The sequence below is a fragment of the Lissotriton vulgaris genome, unplaced genomic scaffold, assembly GCF_964263255.1.
Source record: "Lissotriton vulgaris unplaced genomic scaffold, aLisVul1.2 SCAFFOLD_1097, whole genome shotgun sequence".
Classification (NCBI taxonomy): domain Eukaryota; kingdom Metazoa; phylum Chordata; class Amphibia; order Caudata; family Salamandridae; genus Lissotriton; species Lissotriton vulgaris.
In genome coordinates, this window is record NW_028250293.1 from 466,294 (window position 1) to 484,181 (window position 17,888).

The 17,888-nt window shown below is 44.1% G+C and overlaps 1 protein-coding gene across 1 annotated transcript in view; it reads right to left on the reverse strand.

Annotated features, from left to right (window-relative positions):
- The window catches only part of SERF2 (small EDRK-rich factor 2), a 33,753-nt gene extending 18,439 nt beyond the window's left edge, over window positions 1–15,314 (reverse strand). Inside the window, exon 1 of the mRNA XM_086950541.1 lies at window positions 15,178–15,314. Within this exon, the coding sequence (XP_086806667.1) occupies window positions 15,178–15,184 (7 nt within the window). The 5' untranslated portion in view covers window positions 15,185–15,314. The remainder of the gene's footprint in view (window positions 1–15,177) is intronic.
- Window positions 15,315–17,888: the final 2,574 nt, after the last annotated feature.

Consider the following 17,888-nt stretch of genomic DNA (forward strand, 5'->3'; position numbering starts at 1 on the left):
GGACAGGAGGCGAGATTACGCTGTATTCTCTCCCCTTTTTTATTGCAGCCATTAGGTGAACAACAACAAAAAGACAATTTCCTATGAACCCCAAGAAAAAGAATTAACAGACCAACAATAAAAAAAAGTCCAATCACATAGACAGGACTCATTGATAATACTTTGTTGCCAGCACTTCTTTATTCGTTGCCGAGGAGTTAAGTGCCTCTAAACCTGCAACGGTATAGTTTTAAAAAGGCCAAACTGTAGAATTGGTCTCAAATTGAAGCCAATGGGGTGCTTGCTGATGGTTAGTTGTTGCGCAGCTGTAGGAACCCTAATCGCTCCTGCGCAGCCATTATCGATCTACATTTAGGAACAGTGTCGCCCGGGGGCCTTGCAGTGCAGAGTTTTTGCCACTATAGGGAGCCACAATCCTATATCGCGCGCCTCGCTGGCACACATTCATTTTCCCGTCAGCTGAGTCGTCGGCCAGGTTCCTACAGCTTCTACACAGTGCCCGGCATGCAAGGAGCTGGACACCCTCAGAAGGGTCTGTAGCATGGCACTTAATATGAATACTGGGGACACTTACCCAGATATGCCAAATACCCCACTGAGAGAAAGGGTTGCATGGTGTTCCGCAGGGCTGAATAACCCAGCTATCCCCTGGGGCTACATCTAAAAGCCCTCCCAGTAACCCTCAACTGATTTGCTGCAAAACCCGGCTTATATATCTACCAAATCTAGTGCCTGGGTATCTCATAGTAATCCCCAGCCATGCGTGATATTGAAGACACCACAAAGAAGTGTGGGCCAGTTACTTCCCTGTTAATGACCGCTTCTGCTAGGTTGTGGAAGCCACAATATCCAAAGTAGTCCTGCAGACGGTGGCCCCCCTGGAAAGGACATTGCTGCAATATGCAGAATGCGGTTTTGAACCCCTGCCTAGGAGTGAAGACCCCTTGGGACCAATGTCTCTGCTACCTCTAGCAGGGCGTGTCCTACTAGCACTGCTCCAAAAGCATAAAAAGTGACCCACGCCCAGCATGGACTTAGACAGATCAAAGGGGGCCTTTATGGATCATGCCCAACCCCTGCCCACAGAATTGGGACCTTTATGGTTGCACCCCACAGGGTAATCTTTCCTCTCACACCCGCACACTACCCCACAGGGAACGAACTACCGATTAGATTCAAAAGTGGAGCAAGAGCCAGGATCTAGTCCATGGCACCCCTCCCCCACAGTGCCCTAGAAATATTAGCGGACAAAAGACCCCAACCAGACTCAAATATGCTGAATCTGGCGAGCTTGGCACATCGAAGCTCCTCTAAATGGGCTTCTGCAAGAAAAGTTGCAACATTCGTCACAGGGTGGCTTTGTAAGCCGCGAGATAAAGAGGTGCGCAACTGCCTGCAGGCGGGAGCCAACACCCATCCTTGGGAGATAAAGTTGCGCTCATTCGAGATATTGCAGACTCTTTTGGTAATTGCATGCCGCCCCTGCCCATCTCTCCCCCCCCGCCCCCGGAAAGGGAGTAAGATGCGTCCGGGACCTTGATCTCCCCTGAAATGGTCTGTATGGGCAGGGCCATTATTTTTTTAGGGAACACTAACTACCCCCTCTTCACTGAGAGGTGCTTTTGACTCTTCTTCAAGTCCGACCCCAAACTAGAGATCTTGCCACATACGAGCCAGCCCCCTCTGTCCAGGGGGGTTGGTTTGGTGACCCCTTTCGTTCAAGAATTAGGGAAATACTTGCAGACCATCAACTCACTGGACAAAGCCCATGAGTCAATGAAATGCATGTTTAAACCCAGGGTTTTCATCGAGGCTAGCCAAAGTAGCTTGCCTTTGGCCCAGTCAACAAGGTGTCAGAGGAGGACACCGTGGCAGTGGCAACCATGGAGCCAATGACCGTGTCTCCAGTCTCCGTGGGGGTGGGGCGGGAGGAATGTGGAGGGGGAAGGGCGGGGGTGAGGCAGGCTAAAAAATGTTGCCAACAACTGGGAGGCCCTTACATCAGACGCTTGGGTCGCTCACACAAGAAAAGGATTCCACATAGAATTTTAGAGTTCCCCTTGTTACCAGGCAATTTCCCATTCCTCTGATTTTCTCCCCAGAGCATTCACACTTGTGGTCACGGAGGTTTTGGAATTGCTCAACAAGAAAGCCATTTAATAATCAGATTCTTCTCCATGCAAGGGACTTCGCAAGCAATCTTTTTCTGGTTGACAAAAGGGACACCTACATGCGATAAACCTGAAGGAATTCAACGAGTGGTGGGTGTATCACCACTTGAAGACGGAGGGCATCCATCTCTTGCGGGACCTCCTTTTACCCAAACCCTAAATGGCTTGCGATGGATGTCTTAATCGCAAGAACGCCTATCTAACCATCCCGATCCGTCTCTACGACGCTTCCTTCAATTTTAACGGCCATGGGGTACGTTCAAGTTCACCACTCTTCTTTTCGGCATATCATCCGCCCCATTGTATTAGAAGCCCCCACGGCCAGAAGCATTTGCATAATCATTTATTTGGACATTCCCCTCTTGGATCATGGCCCTCTTGCGACATAAGCAGACAACATGAATCTCCTAGAATCCCTTGGTTTTATCAATCAGCTTCCGGACAGGTAATAGAGTCCGATGCCAATGGCACGGGTCGGGTCCAGGTGTGGGGACTTCTCCACAGGAAGACTGTGGTACTCACAAAAACGACCCATGATCATCAATTGCCAAGACCTCTAGGCAGGATTGTTCGATGTGCAGTGCTGGACCATGGATCATGCTCAGTGTTGTGTACTCCTGAAGAGGGACTTTGTAGCAGCAGTCCACTACATAAACCATCTTGGGGAGAAAACACGATCCAAGAGTTTGTCAGACCCGGCCTGCAATTTCTGGGACTATTGCCTAGAGGACCAGATCTCTGTCTCAGCAGAACACCTACCAGAGATGGCCAAACAGGTGGTAGATTGGCACTCCCGACATCGCCCTAACACGAGCATCTGGCATCTACATCCATCAATGTTCCAAGTCCTTTGCAGCACGTGGATTTGCATCATATCTGGACTTTCATATTCAAAAATATTTCAGTTGGAGGCCCGATTCGGCGACATTAACCAGGGATGCCTTCATTCTGGAATGGCGACAGGAATAAGGTTATGCGTTTCTCCTGTTCACAATGATCATGCACCTTTCAGCCCAAGTCCAATGACAAGTGGCAGATGTTGTTCTGGTGACCATGAACTGGAGATCGCATGTCTGGTATCCAGTTCTTCCAGAACCTTCTTGGGATTCTCCAATCCTACCACTCTTTCTGGATCTCCTTGAGGATCCGGCGAGGAATCCCCATTATCTAGAGTCTGAGGAGGTATCGGTCACCTATGGCCTGGAAGATTACAGGGGATGTTTGAAAGTCCTGGGCATTTCAAGACAGGCTGCGTCCCTCCCGTCTACGGCCTGGGCAGACAGTACTATCAAGCGATATTGGTCAGCATGGACTAGATCGCTGGACTTGTTAGAGAAATCTAGCTCGCATGTGGTGTTGGGAGGTGGCGGGGAATGAGACATTGTCCAGGTTTTTAATGTCCTAGCTTCTCTGATCAGATGGGCTTGGCGTATCAATCGGTCAACGTATTCAGATCAGCAATTTCAGCAAGTCATTTGCCCGTATATGGTCAACCAGCTGGGGAACATCCCTTGGTGTGTAAACTGTTGTGAGCATTCGCCCTTCTTTGCCTCCGGAACCCAGATATACTGTTTTATGTGACATCAACCAAGTCCCGATACTGATAGCAATAAAAAAAAAAAAAAAAAAACTTACACGAGTATTTAAGGACCATTCAGCCAGCAGAGCTATGGCGTCAAACGCATATGCTTGTGGGAATCGCCTAAAAGATATCCTCAACGTGGCAGACTGGTTTTCGGATTCCACCTTCAAGAGGTTTGATTGCTGGTTGTGGATAAGTTCTGAACCAGCATAATCCTCACCTCCTGTCCAGACATAAAATGAAAAATGCCCTAGCTTTTGTCAAGGAAAGTTTCCATTCTATTAAGGATAGGGAGGTGAGGATTAACCCAACAACATTTGGACCTCTCCCTTCCATATGAGCAGTTCTTCAGTCACGTTAAGGTGGGTATGTCTGCATATGGAGATTTATATGTGGTCTTTGTTGTGAATTATTAATATGGATTATGCTAGGAAGTTATGTAATACATGTAATCTTTCCAGCCTTATACACCTACAATTTTTATCCCCAGAATCTTAAGGGGCGAAACAGGCACAGAATATTCACTATCCGTCTGCAGTCACAAAGAAAGAAGGTGCTGACAACAGAGGATAATCAAGGAGTCCTGCCTCTATTTGACTGGACATAGTTTGTTGGAAGGTTGACTCTTTTCCCTGAGGTTCATGGGAAATTAATTATTTATTGTTCACCGAAAAGCTGCTGTAATTATGTGGAGAGACTAGATCATAATCCTCGCCATCCTCGTGTCCTTAATAGTACAGAAAATTCCCTTTACGATAGCTGGGAAATATTTCATTTTTACAGCCATATCTAACCAATAGGCTAAGCTGCTAGGCATGCAACACAACTTAAACAGTACACCAAGGCCCTAATTCAAGTGTCAAATTATAAATTACCCCGAGATTCCTGCATATTTTTCCTCAATATACCACCTGTTTTCAAGATGTGAAACTCCTCTGTGGAATATCACCCACCAGTAGTGTTCCTCCCTGCTGAGCTAATAAACCCCTCTGGGGGAAGTTAGCAGGCCCATCAGAATTAACGGCCAACTTGTAACAAGTGCCAAAGTAGTCACTGAAGAGCTAAAGTTGAGCAGTTCCTTCTATGAATTCCTACTAACGTATAAAGAGGATAATGTTTGAGGAGTTTATGCACTAACAGACACCACAAAACTTGAAACAGGGGCCCATTTTATCACCTCAGTGGAAAAGATTGCATTATACTAGCAAACCAGTGGGGGCAGCAAACTATTTCAATTAATGAACGTATGTCAACTAGACATGTTTAAGAAATGTACTTAATCTGCACTACACGTAGCACACAACAGATTCCCTTCCACCACAAAAATGTGGTTTGAGAAATAGTTACCTGTCAAAATCTTCAAGCTAACCAATAAAAAAATATTTTTAAAAATATCTTGTGTGTAATAAGTAATGTGGCAACCAACTTACTAGTGCCGCTACTGAAAAGTATTAATCTAGCTAGGAAAAGTGACCCATCTCTTCCCTCCACAAAAATGATCTTCAATAGGAGTCTGGTCGATAATAGACTGGAGTGCTTTTTTAAAAAAAACAAAAAATAGAAACAGTAGAATTTTTCTGATAAAAGAAACGGTTCTACCAGTATATGGTAGCAAGAAATTGACTGCACATCAACATCTTCATTTTTGGCAGCTATGGAGGAGACATTTTTTTCCATTTTAGTTAGGTTGTCCATACTGGTTGTTGAGTAATATTGCAGATCAGATATTCTTCACTCCCATCCATCTAGTCTGGCCTTTTATCAATTAGTTCCATGAGGTGATTGAGTTGAGAGGTCAGAGTCTATTATTATGTCATGAAGTTACTACAGTGCACTTTTAAAGAAGACTTCAAATAAGATTTCTGTACAATTCTTGCGTAATTAGAAAGCTTGCCTAAACAGAGTGTATGCCCAAATAGAGACCCAGCATGTGCAGGACCCGTGAATAGTCAAATACTTCCTGGTACGTTCAGAATACAACATATCTAAAATATTTATCGATTAGTCTTGCTAGAAACCAAGCCCAGACTCAATATGTCACAGACATTATCAAAAAGGTTACCTCTGCTGTAAATAGAAATCTGTGGTAATTTGCCATCACACTTCAAGTCCCCAAATAAGACAAGTGCATTTTTCTACTATACACCGATTTCTGAAGCAGCTAGTCCTTAGGGCAAACAAATATTTTGTAAAATGCCATGCCCCGTGAGCTCATCGGACCAAATTTTTTTTAATACATTGTGGTAGCTTTTACACTCAGCAACCAAAATAATATTACTGATATCTGCCCTTATAAACGTGTGTTCCTTACGTAAATATAAATGAAAGAAGATTAGGGCATTAATTTGAAATACGATTTTTTTTTAAATCGAAAATTTGCTAAGAGGGGAGTCAGGCCTCAACCCTGCCAGAGGCATAACCTCCCACCGGCAGCCACCATTACAGGGTAGTTTGTAAATGTCGAAAATAGAGTGTGAGAAGGTACATTTGCCTCGCTTAAACAGTAGATTAAGGTTTTGAAGGTAGGAGAAAAGTGGCCCCTTTTAGATTTGTCGATTATTCAGTACATACAATTACTTCTTTAGTGCTTCGGTAGCAGCCCCCTTCTGCTGAACCAACGTATTTAGAAAATCTATTTGATCTTGTAGGCCTTTCCACGAAAAATCTATTTGATCTTGTAGGCCTTTCCACGAAAGTTGGGAAGATTAAATAAACTTTGAAGATTATGACGATATGAAGCTCTTTTTAGAGCACAAACTGCACTCTATAAATTCATTTGATAAAAGGGTGTGGGTAACCTTACATTAAGTGAACGAACCCACCTATGTCAAGGGACACGACGGATCCAATTGTAGCTCAGCTTGGCATATACGTAAAGGTCAATAAGTCTGCCAATGATTTGGATCCTCATTTAATCACATTTTGGATAACTGTTGATCAGCAAAAATCAAAGTATTCCTACTTTCACGAGGATGTTCAGGAGAGGTAGGGAGGAAATTGAAGCCATCAAGACCTGGGAACAGTAAAGACTTCTCCAAACACCAGAGACTTTTGGTTGCCTCTCCGATGCGATTGATGGCTCTGTCCCATACACAGCCACTTGTAAACGTGACAGACTGAGAAATCATTTTTTTATGAGCATGCACAGAGCTGAGACTAGTAGACCAGGTACATTAAGTGGTAGAGAAAAAAAAAACACCCAGAAAAGACTGTATTCTCCAAAGACGTTCTTTCCAGGTAGCACAGAATATTATAACTTTTGCAAATCAGGCCTGAAATGAAATCTGAAGACTTCCACTACTGCTACCTCTACCACAAAGAACAAATACACAGTAGGGGCTCTTTCTCTGCTTGACGAGATAGAGGAGACTAGACTTTAGTGCCCTGAAATCTGGTCCATCGGATTATACCTGCCCAGTCAGAATTTTAACAGACGACCAAAAAAACAGGAGTGCTCACCCAATACCCAGAGTACCTCTTTGCAAGAAGCAGAAGACCTGGCTTTTAGAGTAAGCACTCCCTGTGGCTGGCTTCACACCTTTCACAGAGGACACGGATACGGCTGTGTGTGATTACACGCTATTAAAAAAAGCCACTGATAACCTCAGTTTCAGTTCTTGCTATTATACATTTTTTGTTTGCCAGTGGGACTGTATCCAAGAAGGGAAAAATCTGCTTTTAAAACTCGGCTGCGAAAAAAATAGACCAATTTCATCTTTACCTGTAATAGCTCTTCTTTCTGTATCTGTCGACTAAATTTGGAATGTGGACCATGGGAATCCCGACTACCTCATGTGGCTATATCATTGTCGCTTTTGATATGGTGATTACAGTTTTGAATGGAAATCCAGGGAAGGGAGAAATAAGGGTCAGTATTAAAACTGTTCTGGTCGTTCTTGGAACATGTAAAGTTAAATTAAATCAGAAAATGTGGAGGTATGCTTGAACCTGAACCCCAATGGATGACTCACAGCTACTTGAAATTAAAAGGGGAATAAGATCAAGATCTTACTATTTAGAAATAATTTTTCACCATGCCCATCTCTTGTACCACTAATTTAGCGTCACCACCAAACCTAAATAGTAAAACAACTGCTCTAGGATTCCTAATAGACCGTGATACAATGTGTGTGCCGGAAATTAATTTGGTGAAGTCCTGCTTTTTTTTAGGTTAAGTGCGTAAAGAAAGTTCGGACCTAAATTCGAAATTGCTTGAAACCTATGGCTACTACAGTTCTCAGTTCTAGGCTTTACTGTTCAATGCTCAAATCTGGCCCTCTTCTCCAAGCCATTGCGAAGCTTGCAAGATATCCACAATCAGGTTTAGGGAGCAATCTTAATCTTTGCAGGTTTAATCAACTCCTGCGCCTCGAGGTTCTCATCTCTGTATCTCAACGGTCTATATCTATATTTTGTGATCTTACTCACACTATTTCTGCATTTTCCTCTCACTTTCACTGTGACTTTTATAAGCAATTTCTCTCGCTCTTTGGACTCTTTGTGGGCTTTTTGCCCTTACTCTTTGTGCCATTTCTGTGTCTTTTCTCTGCACTTTTCCAGCTTTTTTTTTCGTTTCTAACTACAGTGAAGTTTCTCTTTGCCATTTCTCTAACTCTCCAGCTTCTCCGCATACATTTTCTGCCACCTGGGCTCTCACTCCCTCTGCACGCCTCTCCTTCAAAACTGTCACGCTCCTCCTCAGCCCTACACATGGCACTCTGCACACTCCCACTTCCCATTAGCTACTTAATGGCAGTTGCCGTTAGTAAGTGTGCAGGCCAAACGCAAGCCAGTTTGCTGCCATCTACATCTGGACTGCATACAACACCAGAAAACCTGCCACCACTCCACATCACTACCGTGCTGCTCTCCTTTGCTCCTAAAGCCCTGGATACTTCAGCACTCGCTGCTGGCATGCCACAGAACACAGGAGGAGACATCACCAGCAACACCACACATGCAATACTTACCAAGAACATCTCCACTACACCCCACACACTCAACACCTACCAACAAACAGACCCGCAACCCCCCCCCCCCCCCCCCCCCGCCCCACCAATAGCATGCATGCTTGTGAACACCTGCTCAGGAAGGAAGCACACAGCAAACTGGGATCTGGCACAGCCTCCCTCTTCTTCAAAGAGACACGGCTGAACCACAACTTTAACACCAGACATTGCCACAGCCATCCCTTCCGGATAAAAGATCTCCAATCAAGACTGCCAAAACAGACCGGATGAGGAACCCACACATACATACACACCTTAATATGCGCCATTGAACCCAAAATAAAATCCATGGAGCACCTCAACTTCAAATTACAGCAAATTCCGCCCTGGTTGGGACCAGAGTCTTCAGACCCCTCCCCCCGAATCAATGTTGCAGATAAAATCACGGGCTCTGCCACCCCGTATGTCCTCGATTGCCAGCACTTGCATCCTCCTAGGAGAACCCTGTTTCCATCTTGGAAATCGGACCAACCCCAACTCAGCTGCCCCTTTTCACAACCCCGGGAAACTGGAACCAACCTAACACGTCAAAGCCACACACATCCTAGACCCCATCTTCAATATTTTGAACACCCCAAGAACACTGGACAGGCCACGCCATAGTCTATTTGACAAATTGACATCCATTAACAATGAAGAGCCCCCACAATGGGCTATGAACGCTGACACTAGCACACTAGATGACGGCCCTAATCCAGAACAAACCAGAATCCACAGGCATCATGGCACACACCATTGAGAACTTCAACAAGTAGATCACCAACACTCTGGCCCGCATGAAGCAACACAGTAAAACAACAACAAGCAAGCACACAGATCACCTCGAAATGGCCAAGCAATACTGCAAACAAATGGAAAAGAAATGGAGAACAAGCAATGGGGAAGTAGAAAAATATGTCTTCAGAGCCACTCAGAGGAGGTACCACAAGCTCATCTGAGAAACCAAGAGGAGAGTCCCAGTCAAAAAAACTGTCCCCACACCCAACCAAACGTTGGAATGCCCTACCCCTCAACTTAAAGACCAGTTCTTCCATGTTCATTTTTAGGAGTGTTACGTTGGTACTTTCCCCATTTGCATTTGTCCCCTGCATGCCCCCGTCCCTGCCGCGCAACTCCCTGCATTTCCATGCATTTCGTCAGATAGCGATTGTCCTATGCCATCTGACGGTTGGTTTGACAGTTGCAACTGTCCATGATTGTGAGCTGGTGACCGGAGCGCTCTATCCTACTTGTGTGTCATTTATGACTATAAGTTACACCTTCAAGAATTATTGTGTCTTTCTTAACAAAATTTGGCGACGAGTAACGGCACACCGGAGAACCCACAACTTGAGGAAGAATTTAAAGGTGAAGAGGAAAGAAGCGTACAGCATAGTGAAATGTGTATTTACACAAAGTAAAAATGAGTTAAGGTAACAAACAGTGCAGTCTCCTTGAACTCGGCATGTACAGATTGAAACTTTGGTTAACTTGAGGAGCAAAAAGAAATAAATGAACACCTGAAGTTTAATATCTGTAACATCTGAGTGAAGTTGAAAAAAGTGAGCCTTGGATGCGGAGCGGAAGAAGTGTGACCGGTGAATACAGATTGAACTTTGGGAGATCCTGAGGAAATGAAATTGAAAAGATAAGGAAGTCCCGAAGTTGCGGAACACCGGAATCTGCGCAAGATCTATGAGGTGAGCCTTGGATGCTGGGAGGAGGAGAAGTGAGCGGAGCAGGGAGAGAAGTTAATTCTCTGAAACCGCGTTTTGAAATTGAACTTAAGCAGCGCATAAAGCGTGTGAAGTGAGATTCTCCTCAGATCTTCAGCGTCACCCAGGAGCAAACGTGATAACATACTGGCGTCAAGAGGCCATTTTGATTGAGGAAGTCACCGCGTAGTGAAGTAAATGAAACGCGTGTGTTAATTTAGAAGGGAAGTAAATAACCTATAAGCACCAGAAGTGTTGATAAAGAATAAAAAGGGATAAATAAATTAGTAAAAAGTGAACAGAAGTTGCAAGAAGAATAAAACGTAAGGAATATCCGAAAACAAGTAAATGAATGTCAAACTTCATTGTAAAAGAGAATAGTACAGAAATTTAAAAAGAGATAAAACACAAAAGGAGATACTTGAAATTAAGCACTTAAAATGTGAACAATACTGTGCAAGAGAATTGGAACTTATATGTGAGGTTTCGGCAGTGAAAGGAGAGTAAAATAAAAAAAAGTGAATATAAGCATAAACAAAGCAACTTGAAACTAGTGGACGGTGACGAATGAAACGCAAGTACCAGATCAAAAGTAATTCAGGAGCATAAATCTTATTAGGTGTAAGCACTGAAGGCAAAAAGGAAATAAACGAAACTACTGGCAGAGACATTGAACGGAACAAGAACTACGCCAAAAAAAAAAAAAAAAAACATTTGATACAAGGAAACTAAGTAAAAAAAAAATACTTAAGTGTAAAGGCTAAACACTCACTTCATAGGAACAATCTTGTGAGGACAAACTAAAGGAGCTACGTGAGAAGAATGCGAACTGCGCTTCGTCGCGTACGACGTCATCGCGATGGGCGACATTTTGAGTGTAAGAACAACTAGACTAACACGCAACAGCAATAGCATGCAACGAAAAAAAACATCGTTAACAGCGAATCCTACAGGAAGAGTACAAAAACAGTATCCTTTACAGTAAATAAGAAAATAGTGAATTTTAAGTGCAAAATTAAGAAATAAAAAGGAATAGTACTGGGACCTGTTAATAAAAACAAAATAAAAGAACAGCACAGGTTAACATGGCTAACAGCAACATTTATAATTTACAGTCACCTGAGCCATTTTTGAAAGGGGATGGTACACCAAATAAAAAATGGGAAGAGTGGAAGGAAAATTTTGTAATTATATATACATATTTGAGAAGGAGAATGAACCATTAAAACCAGAGGAAAATGTAAAAATGCTGTTACACAGTTTGGGGGCAGGTGGTCTGAAAGTGTACAATAACATTGCAAAGAAAGTCCATGAGGGAGCAGACAGGAATGTATTGGAGGATGCTATGGAAGATTTAGATGCTCATTACAAGCCAGTGGTGTGTGTCGATGTACACAGGTACGAATTCGAAAGGAGAGATGGATACCAAAGAGAAATAGGATGAATGTAAAAAAAAAAAAAAACCTAAGTGTCATCCATCACCATAGGAGGAGTTGACAGATATAATAGTTGATGCAGGGTCACATTGTACAATGGTTAATAGGAGTATATGGAAAAGTAAAATTAGTAGAAAAACTAGGAAACAGATTAAAGGAAGCAGACATATCCTTGGAAACATACACTGGTGAAAACATTGAAATAATTGGATGCAGAGAGATGGATATGGTTTTCAAGGAGAGAAGTACCAGGAGTATGGTATACATTTCAGAAAAAGGACCCTCTGTTCTGGGGTGGAAAGAGCTGGGAAAATTAAGAATAACGCTAAATCCCAACAGTACAGGAACAGTGAATGGGTGGGCTGTAAACGAAAGTACACTAAACACCATTTTTGAGTTGTTAAGTGGGAGAACACCAAGATCTAAGGACAATGTAGGGTGGAAAAGGGCTGCAAGGAGAACTGAATGGGCAAGCGAAGCAGAAATGGATGAATTCAAAAACAAGGTACATACATGGGAGAAGATAATGGAAAACATAAGAAAAGAATTCAAGATTAAAAAAAAGTGAAGGAGAAAGAATTGAAAAGAGTTTGTCAAAAAGGGACAATGTAGGGTTACAAAACCCATAGGGATAGAGGAGGACTTTTGTAATTCTGCCCGCCTCAAATATGGGAAAGTGTGGCACGTTACTGCACTGTTTGAGACAAAGCCTAAGGTAAAGGAGAAATATGCTGGTAACATTGATCAGGAAGGGGAAGATGGTCTGAGTCTGGACGAAGTAAAGTGCAACAACAATGAAGATAACTGACTGGTTATATAGTGTGGAGAAAATGAGGATGAGGAGACACAAACACTTACAATGTCCACACCCCAAAGTTGATTTAGGGAAGAACAGGATGCTATGGGGTCAAGGAGACAATAAGAGTTAAGCGAAACAGAAGACTCAGCCATATCCTCCTGTGGAATTCACTCGAACAAATTGGAGGAAGGAAATGTCCTAGATGAAGCTGGTAAGGAAGGAGTGGACCTTGTCGGAAAGAAAATTACCAGTGGTTCTGGTACAGAGAACAAGAGGACCGACGTTAGACCCAACACACATTATGACGATGGGGAAGAGACCAGTGGTATGTGTTGGCGTTGAGGCAGTGTGATCTGGTCCAGGAAATATCCCAAGAAAAAGGATCTTCAGGATGGTGTCACTGACCTGTATGGAAAAGATGGTACGAGTAATGGAAGACAAGAGCACAATAAATAAAAAAAAGGGATTACTAAGGCGGTTTGTACTATGAGGAGTCAGAGAATGAGGGTAAGGAGACACACAAACACCTACAATGTCCACACCCTGAAGTAAACTTAGGAGCAGGCTGGATGCATATTGAGTTTATGGGCGAGCAGGAGTTCAGCGGATCAGAGGACTCTGCCGAATCCTCCTGTGTAATTAATTCGTCCACGTTGGAGGAAGGACAGGGTTTTGTGTAGACCATTACGTAATAAACGGACCTTGTTGACCTCCACACCGCCAGTGATTCTGGAACTAAGACCAACCAATGGTCCGAAGCTGGACTATACACAGATGACGACAATGGGAAAGAAACCAGTTACCCGTGTCGACAGTCGCTTTGTGAACAGACCATGGAGTAAAGGATGTCTTATGTGACTAACAGTTACATGTTCTTTTTTCCTTCCGGAAGGAGATGTGTTACGTCGGTACTTGTCCCCTGCATGCCCCCGTCCCTGCTACGCGACTCCCCGCATTTGCATGCATTACATCAGATAGCGATTGTCCTATGCCATCTGACAGTTGCAACTGTCCATGATTGTGAGCTGGTGACCGGAGCGCTCTCTCCTACCGGCGTGTCGTTTATGACAGAAAATAAAGTTAAACCTTCAAGAATTATTGAGTGTCTTTCTTAAGGAGGAATGTTAAAACCTGAATTTTTAATCTATAGCCTCCGCTATAGTTGCCATAACCATCCCTCTGCTGTGCTTTCAGCGCCATCACGCCCTTGGGCATCAGGCACCTTATCAAATGTATTTTATTTCATTTACAAAGCACTACACAACATTGGACCTGCCTATCACAAGAGCCGCATTCACTTCCACCAACCTTCCAGGAACCTCTGCAGATGTCTCACATACCCCGAACATCCATAAAAGTAGTACATGGCTCCTAAAGCCTGGAACGACCCACCACAACACATCAGAACTTCCTCCTTCACTTTCACAAGACGCTGGAGACCTAGCTTTTCGAGTAACCCACAGGGCTGACCTCATACACCTACTACAAATCGACTCGATACCAACTGCGAATCACAAGCCCTTTTGTTGTTTGTTGTCTGCTGCTATTTAACGGTCTTTAAGATATTCGCGTATCTACTGTCCTGTGCTAAGGGGACCGAGCACAAAACCGGTATGCAGGTTGTCATCGAGGACGAGACACTACCTCTAAAGTAGTTGAAGTGCTAAGAATCAACAAAGGCATTAGATATCAAATGTTTACCGTTTTTAAGAGTAGCACCAAACCTGTATTACAGAGACAATTGAATACATCAATATAACGACCCTTAAATTGTGAACATTTAAGTTACGCATGTCATGACTGAAATTGGCCTCGCTAGGTCCCAAACACGTCGAATTCAGACGCGTTGTCCGGTGGGGGAGAGAAACCGAGACTCGGGAGCTTCGTGCTTTCACGGGGGTAAAGCAGGCCTACCTCCATTGTGTGGGCGACGTAGCGAGGCAAGTAGGACCATTAGGTGGTCTAGAGGGGCTATACCGAGAAAGGGAAAACTCACTTCTTTACCCTTGGACGGATGATCTTTTTGGACCCTGCAACGTAGCCTCAGGCGACGGGCACAGTAAACCGGATATGAAGTGGATGAAGATAGTGTACTCGGAAACTGATCGAAGGCATGCAATGTTGGAGGTGGTAGCGCCATGGGGCAATATCGTGTAACGCACACTGATATGTCACAAGGCTTAATGGAACATGATCAGTGCAAGGCCCGCCAGCCGCTCCCTGGTATCCCACTAGGCCGGTGACGTGGCGACGGCAAGGAGGAAGAGGACGCACACAACGGAAGCCCGTTACCGCCCCACGCACATTTATGTCAAAACCCACTCTCAACCCAGTAAAATTAAGCAGGGGAGCGGAGAGTACCGGCTGGCGAAGGCCCGGAGTGTGAAGAACCAAAGCCCTCAGTACAACAGCTAAGCAATCTAGCCGTGCACCTATACCAGACACCGAACTCCAGTCTCAGCAAGACCCCCATTCTATGTACTCACGGGTCATTTCTGGCCGTGCTCCAAGGTTCGCAGACACCGAAACTCTGCTCTCTCGTACTCTCCGACGTCACTGTCTGCCGCCGGACCGACCGAGCGCCGTTTAGTGAAAAACGGTTTCACTCCGCCCTCGAGACCATACACCCTATTGGTTAACTAGATAACACGTGATTCGTGCGTGGCGATATTCCTTATAGGCTTCCGAACGATAAGAGCGAAGAGCAGACTGCCAATGAGCTTCCGTTTTACTCGAGCCAAAGGATTGCCCGTTTTAAAATATATGGGGAAGTACATCGAATGTCAACTTAAAAAGAAAATACATATTAGAAATGTTATTTTGTGTACTTTCTCGTTATTAATAGTTAATGGTATCGGTCACATTATTTTGAACAATTAATCTACGGCAGAAGTGTAAATAGTAAGAAGTGAAAAACGTATTAAAACTTCGTGCGCATTACAAGTTAAAACAATATCCCGCCATTTTTACATGAAAATAGGTTACTTTTACCCGGAACAGCATCTGACTCCAATTACTACATCTCTTACTGCAGGCTCGTCTTTCATCTATTTCTATTGTGCATCGTCTTGTTGGAACGAAAGATCCAACTTGAAAGATGAACGAGTGGCGCCTGTTTTGAGAACACTATGGGGCATGTTAACAACAGCATGCGACAATTATTGCAAATCTCGCTTATCATATTGTCTATTATCGCCGCCTATCGCTGGTTGACATCGCCGCGTTAGCGGCGTATTAGCAACGCTTTGCACAGAGGCGATGTCAAAACCAGGGATAAACGGCGATAAGCAGAAATATAGTGTGAAATCCTGCGATGATCATGCATCGCTAATGTAAACCTTGATAATAGGCATGTGTGTACTTAAACATTTAATCCACCTCCCATTCGCAGGATGCCTAAGTCAAGTGTCAAACGGGTGTTAGATTCCTGAGATAAATGCGCTTAGTGCAAGTTTTCCTATTGCTTCGCGGGCCCGGTCGGCATTATTAATAGGGCGAAGTTGTGTTTGGGGCTGTTACCATGAAGTTTAGGTGAGGAACACCTACTTTGCATGTCATCAGCAATAAATATCGCTAACATGCAAAGTAGGAAAAAAAAATGGCAGGACTCCCAAGAAAGCAAGCGCTAACGCATGTTAGCAAGTCCTTGTAAATAGTGCAATGGGAAATTCGCCACCTTTTCACCGAATATCGCCAAAAAAGCGGCGAAAAATCTCTTGATAATATTCCCCTCTGATTTTTATGTCTCGACTGCGTTGCAGTGCAAAGCGCTGCTCGCTGGGCGAGAGATTTTGTGGAGAGTAGATTTGAGAAGGGGACTTGAAGCCCCGTCCCCCATTTTCATTGGCTGGCGTCACCGTTTCTGCTAAACAGTGTGTAGTATCCTCACATGATGTTTAATTCCCTATGTTTCTTCTCTCTAGCTGCTCAGCCTGTGTGTGTCTACTCTGTATGAAATGTTGGTGAGTGGACCTTCACTAGAATGCCTGGGTGACTGGATGAGGTGTGACAGTTGGTCAGAGAGGCTGAGCAGCTAGCAGGCTGCTCCTGGTGGGGCTGTGAATTACCATCTACAAGACTTTTACCACCTGTTAACTTACTTCCGAATAAACCTACTTGGTTTACATCATACCAGCGTATCGTGGTTACTACACAGTGGCCTACCCTTGGAAATGAGTTTTTTTTGTTGACACCCTTTCGCTTCCGATCTGGACTGGGTCGCCTGCTTTGCTGCTGTCGCAAAGCACTTTCTTATCCTTATGGGGCCATGTGTTCCCCGCTAATTAGAAACACATGGCCCCATAAAGCTAAGAGATCGATGCTTGTTATTTTGGTGCCCAAGCTTGCTTTCTGTCCCAGTCGGACCCAGAAGGTGGGAGGAAGGAAGGAAATCTGCCCCTCTTCTGGACTCAGAGGGTGGGGGAAGGGAAAAAACAAGGAAAGTGGGCTTTGTCACCATCTGCACCACCGAAAGAACTGTGGCCAAAAAAACAAATGCGATTTGGGATGGTGGGCATCCTTCCCAGGTCTTCCTCTTTTGGAATCTCCTTTTTTCTTAAAAATATTACTCGTTAAAATATCTTAGTTTATTTTATCCTTGCTAAAGTACTACATACCTTCATGTTCACTGCTGGTTCTATCCTTACATTGCCACTCCTCTTAGTGCCCATACGTATACTATCCCCTCTGTTCCCCCATAGCACTTTAAAGTGGCATTAGGCACTATAGAAGGAGGGTGTGTGAGTGTGTGTGTGTGTGATACAATATCCTTTCCTCCCTTGTCACTGTACCTTATATCCTTTCTTTTCTCTGTTACTCTGATGGCCTTCATTCCACTCACTCTTGTGTCTACCAAGAGCTGCAAGACAGAATAAGGGCAGCAAAGGTGCTATGCAAACAAAAAGCATTGCTTGAAATAGCATCTGAGACCCCTATGCAAGACAGTCAGGATAGAAAGTTCTGATTAGATTATTGGATCAGGACAAAAGCTCGTTACTTTTGGAAGGCAGTTACTCTGACCTTAGCCACAAGTGAGATGAAGGCAGTGCCTTGAGGACGCTCTGTGAAACTTCCAGCGAGAGGGTCGGATTATCCTGCGCCCCAGCACACCCTTCTGTAGTTGGGTGTCGTTGGTGTATGACCAGAGAGACCCCTTGGCTCTATTACCTGTTACTAGCGTCACATGAAGGAAAGGCTG